Source organism: Nanorana parkeri, unplaced genomic scaffold (genome assembly GCF_000935625.1).
Source record: "Nanorana parkeri isolate BGI_ZX_2015 unplaced genomic scaffold, ASM93562v1 scaffold231, whole genome shotgun sequence".
In the NCBI taxonomy this organism is placed as follows: domain Eukaryota; kingdom Metazoa; phylum Chordata; class Amphibia; order Anura; family Dicroglossidae; genus Nanorana; species Nanorana parkeri.
Genome location: NW_017306499.1, coordinates 888,845 through 894,140, shown reverse-complemented (window position 1 = coordinate 894,140; position 5,296 = coordinate 888,845). Strand labels below are relative to the sequence as shown.

At 43.3% G+C, this 5,296-nt stretch overlaps 1 protein-coding gene across 1 annotated transcript in view; it reads right to left on the bottom strand.

Annotated features, from left to right (window-relative positions):
* Positions 1-5,296, bottom strand: part of FAM208A (family with sequence similarity 208 member A) — a 57,746-nt gene that overhangs the window by 3,975 nt on the left and 48,475 nt on the right. Inside the window, exons 18-20 of the mRNA XM_018556279.1 lie at positions 4,033-4,955; positions 2,815-2,937; positions 1,477-1,636 (exon numbers count right to left, since the gene is read on the bottom strand). Of these exons, the coding sequence (XP_018411781.1) occupies positions 1,477-1,636; positions 2,815-2,937; positions 4,033-4,955 (1,206 nt within the window). The remainder of the gene's footprint in view (positions 1-1,476; positions 1,637-2,814; positions 2,938-4,032; positions 4,956-5,296) is intronic.

Genomic DNA, 5,296 nt, shown 5'->3' with positions numbered 1-5,296 from the left:
TTTAGAGTCAAGTGCATACTGGTTTACACAGCTGCAAAACCAGGACTTTGCCTTTCTCCAGTATAAATAAGAGGGCTTTATCATGGGAAGAATCCCTATCACCAGTTACAATTTGCCATCTGCCACACACTTTTTTTTAGTCTAATGACCTTAAATCTACAGTTATCAACATTATTCAATCCCCACTGCAAATCAGGTTTATTGGCAAAATTGACAGACTTCAGCTGCTTGCAATAAACAAATCAAACAGCAGTTGAAATAGGTCAACACAACAAATGTTTCAAGTGGTTTCCCCAAATTCAACTGAAAATACAACTTTTAATGACTTGTACAGTCTCAAAATGATTCAATCCCTTAAATAGTGTAGAATTCCTCACAAGAGATTTCTGAGAAGGCAGGCTGAGACAAACCCTCGAGTGACTGCAAAAGACCTGCAGCAAGACTTGGTGGCAACAGACACTGAGGTTTAGGCCATCTTTCTTCCATGTCTGGACCAGATGTGTAAACGCAGTGCATCTGCTCCAGTGCATTCCAGACCAGAGAAATGGAGACAAGCAGTATTTCTATGTCTGGAGACACAGCAGCAGCTTACACTTGTGCCCTCTGACTGGTGTTACATGGTCTGGTTTTGGTTGCCGTCTCTCCCGCGGCCCCCTGGTGAAGTCAATGTCCATTTGTCCGGTCCAAGTATCAATAAGCTGGCCTAAATCATGCGTTGCTAAATCCTCCTGAGGAAGCCAAGTACGGGACGAAACATGTTAAGGTATATGCCGTAAGCAATTACCATCTTTATACTACTTGGATTTTATTTGGACATTTGTAACATCCTATGAAGATGGACTATTGACCAGCAAAAAGAGTCTTGTTTTTAATTACTACTTTGTAAAGTAGTGTGATCACTATGTGTGATGTGAAGGTCTATAATGGGCACAAAAAGCCCCCCTCCTGGCTTACCATAACCAGGTGTGGTTAAAAAGACTAAAGTGACAGGACGTACACTGTACGTCTCCCGTCACGAAGGGGTTAATTGTCTACGTGTTGGGGGGGGGGTGCCACAGACCTGAACTGGAAACCAATGCTCATGAGGAATGGGGTAAGATTCCTCAGGAACGCTGCTAGAAGATTGTGTCTGGCTATGTATATAATTTGCAGCAGGCCATAACAGCAAAAAGGTGCTCTAGTATGTACTAAAGATGCTTGCCATGAAGGGGTTGAATATTTGAGACCATAGAAGTCATTACACGTATCATTTTCAGTTGAATTTGGGGAAACCCCTTGAAACACCTATTTAAATTGTTTGTTTGATTTGTTCACTGCAGACAGCTGAAAGTCTGTAAATTTGCCAATAAACCGGATTTTCAATGAAGGTTGAATAATTCTGAATACAACTGTACAGTCCAATCTTCACTCTTCATGGACCAGCCTGTCTGCCTTTTATAGCTAGGTTGGTTGACCATAAGTAGGCAAACATCTTACCCTCAGTAATGTTGTCAGGATTCAGCACTGTATCATCGGACACAATAAATCCTCCAGACACAAATAGTTCATTATAGGTGTGGTTTTTCAAATCGTCCAAGCTGTCAACGCCTGCAAAACTGACACACGGCTGCCTCTTCAGTGTTATCAATGATGGGATCTGATGAAACATAAAAAGGTAGATAACTTAAGACATAAAAGGCACTGTGCATATATGCAACACACACACTATATTGCCAAAAGTATTGGGACGCCGGCCTTTACACGCACATGAACTTTAATGGCATCCCAGTCTTAGTCCGTGGGCTTCAATATTGAGTTGGTCCACCCTTTGCAGCTATAACAGCGCCAACTCTTCTGGGAAGGTTTAGGAGTGTGTCTATGGGAATGTTTGACCATTCTTCCAGAAGCGCATTTCTGAGGTCAGGTACTGATGTTTGACGAGAAGTCTCTACTCTAATTCATCCCAAAGGTGTTCTATCGGGTTGAGGTCAGGACTCTGTGCAGGCAACGCAAGTTCCTGCACCCCAAACTCCCCCATCCATGTCTTTATGGACCTTGCTTTGTGCGCTGGTGCGCAGTCATGTTGGAACAGGAAGGGGCCATCCCCAAACTGTTCCCACAAAGTTGGGAGTGTGAAATTGCCCAAAATGTCTTGGTATGCTGATGCCTTAAGAGTTCCCTTCACTGGAACTAAGGGGCCAAGCCCAACCCCTGAAAAACAACTCCCCCACCATAATCCCCCCTCCACCAAACTTTACACTTGGCAAAATGCAGTCAGGCAAGTACCTTTCTCCTGGCAACCGCCAAACCCAGACACGTCCCTCAGATTGCCAGACAAACGTGATTTACTTCTCTAGAGTCCAGTGGCGGCGTGCTTTACATCAGGGCATCCGACGCTTTGCATTGCACTTGGTGATGTAAGGCTTGGATGCAGCTGCTTGGCCATGGAATCCCATTCCATGAAGCTCTCTACGCACTGCTGCTGTGCCAATCTGAAGGCCACACGAAGTTTGGAGGTCTGTAGCTATTGTCTCTGCAGACAGTTGGAGACTTCTGTGCGCTTCAGCATGCGCTGACCCCGCTCTGTCATTTTACGTGGCCTACCACTTCGTGGCTGTTGTTCCCAGTTGCTTCCACTTTGTTATAATACCACTAACAGGTGACCGTGGAATATTTAGTAGCAAGGAATTTTCACGGAACACCGGAATGCCATGATTTGGAGGGGTGTCCCAATACTTTTGACACACACACACACTTGTTCCTTACAGAAGGAACATTTTAATTTAAAAAAGGAGGTTGTACAAAAGGACCAACAAGTCATTGCTGAACACTCACCTTATGAATACTGCTGGCAATGTCTTCATTCTGAATGATTATAAGCAGCTTATCAGATCCTGCAGTGCAGTTTACAATCTGCTCTGGGCTGCACTCTACATTCCCGAGCTTTAGCAAATAATTCTGTAACAAAAGATAGATGTAAAATGCAGGGTTCCGTTACAACTGTACAATTACATTTCCATGCATACAGATTCCTGTCTGAACTGCACTGCTAAATTTGTAGAACATTTCTAATACGAGTACCTATTTCATGTTTGCTTTCCTGCAGAAATTTTAGCCAGGATTCCAGTAACAGTGCTGTTGTTTTAGAACATGTCCTATGTCATGGTGTCTACTTCAGATACCATATAACAGCAATTTAGGATGGCACAGAAAAGAAGCCGGGCACACAAGACTTCACTAACTATGCTTTGAGCAGCAGCACATGGAGGATTATGGGTTCTCTAATGGACTACGTTCTTCCAGCCACTGAGGAAATAAAACAGAAACCGGCTTTGGAACTGAACGGTTTATATGGCCTCCTGCTAGGGCTATGCTCAGCTCAGGGAGATTACATAGCATGGCTGATGCTCCAGGTACTGAACTGTGTTTGGTTGAACCCTGGAGTCAGCACTGTTAGAAGATAACAATTTGTGGGTTTAAATATCTAAACCAACAGATTTACATTTCTCATGTGCAGGCATGGATGTATACTATATGGCATACATTGCTCACATGGTCTTAGCTGAAAGGGCTTAGGGGAACGTATGCTCAAAAAATAATGATCAATGGGTGTCTCTGCCTGAACAGGGAACCTCTCCTTTGGAAGTTGCCACATTATCAGTGCTTTGCCACTGGTCACTTACTGGCACAAGAAAGAAATTCCTTGAAATTCAGGATAAGGACATTTTTTTCGCAATCTTCTTTAATGTTTTGTTAATAGTCCTCAGGGTGTTTTTTTCATTAACCACTAACTGCCAGCAATTAATTTATTAATATCCCCCCCCATGTCCCGTACTAAGGATCATTCTTCCCTTTCAGACCTACCAGGCTACACTTTGCATGGCTGGTACATCTCAAACTTGGCTGTCACTGACAGCTCAAGTCCCCCACCAACAACCAGCTACACATGTGTGCCTCAATTTAATACTGTAATTGTCTGATTTTTTTTAAATTTACATTTTGAGCATGTGACAACCTATTATGAAACAGCAATTTGAACCCACATCTCTTTACCTTTATTTCCTGACATATTGAATTGTCTTGCTCCGTGTGAATATAGAATTTGACAATATTCTTGTTGACATGGGTGAAGATCTTCACCAGGTTGTTGAATACTTCTGGATTCATTTGATTTATTAGCTGGGCTAGTGCTGTGCGTGAGGCAGTAATGTCTGGCATATCGGGTGTAATTGTCTCTTGGTTCTTTATACCTACATCCTGGGAGGTATGAGGCACAGACTCTGCCAAAGGAACAGGATTTCCATTCTGCGGTGTGTCCTGTACATTTATTTGAGGCTTCCCTTCCACACAGCCATTGTGAATAAATTCAGAACTTTGTAACGGTTCCAATATGTGACCAGAGTCTTTTGATTGATGTGCATGATCATTTAAACTGTTTTGCCGTGGACTGGCATGCAAGGATTTCATGGATTCCTTGATTTCAATCTCCATATTCATAGGCCTGCCCCTCTCAGGAGAGCTTAAATAGGAGTTCACCACACTGTCCAGTTTAACACGCAGTTCATCTATATACTGCTGTACAGGTATACTAGAGGTCTGTGCATACAGCCAATCAGAAAGTCTGACTTCCCTTTCTTCTGAGGACAGAACAGGCATAGTAACTGCAGTATAGGAGATGTCCTTCTCTTGTAACACTTCCTGCAGACGTTCCGAGAAACTGGTGTAGATTTCCTGCACAGTGTTCTCAATCACCCCATTCTGGCAATGCTTTGTTTTAAGAAAGCAATGTCCTTTCCTGGTGGTGCGGTCACTGTAAGCTGCTCTTTCATTCTGAGATGACCGTCTCCTTCCTTTCTGGTATTCTGCAAGTGGGGAGTACCCGCAGCCTTTCCTCTTGGTGTTATGCACTCGTGGATCATCTGGAAAAGTATCCCTCAAAGGGGAGTACACAGATTGTTCTTCCGCCAGACTCAGGCCTGAGATAGAAGACAGGGAGTTAAACACACACTAACATACCCTATATTTACTCTGATTTCCTTTGAGCACGTTATATGCTTAAACCCTTTTCCACCCATCACAACCCCCTCCCCCCATATCTCAGTTTAGGTTGGATGTTACCGTAGCTAGCCAATCATTCAAAAGTTAAATTACATTTATGGTTACATTTTATAAAATGGCTGTACATTCTAAGATAAAGACTTCAATGGGGTGCAAAGCTTTAGTCACAGTAGAAAAAGAAAAAAGTCTTTAGTTTTGGATAGATAGTGTGGGTGTGTTGGAGGGAGAGGGGGGGGGGGGGGGGGGGTGTGAATACATT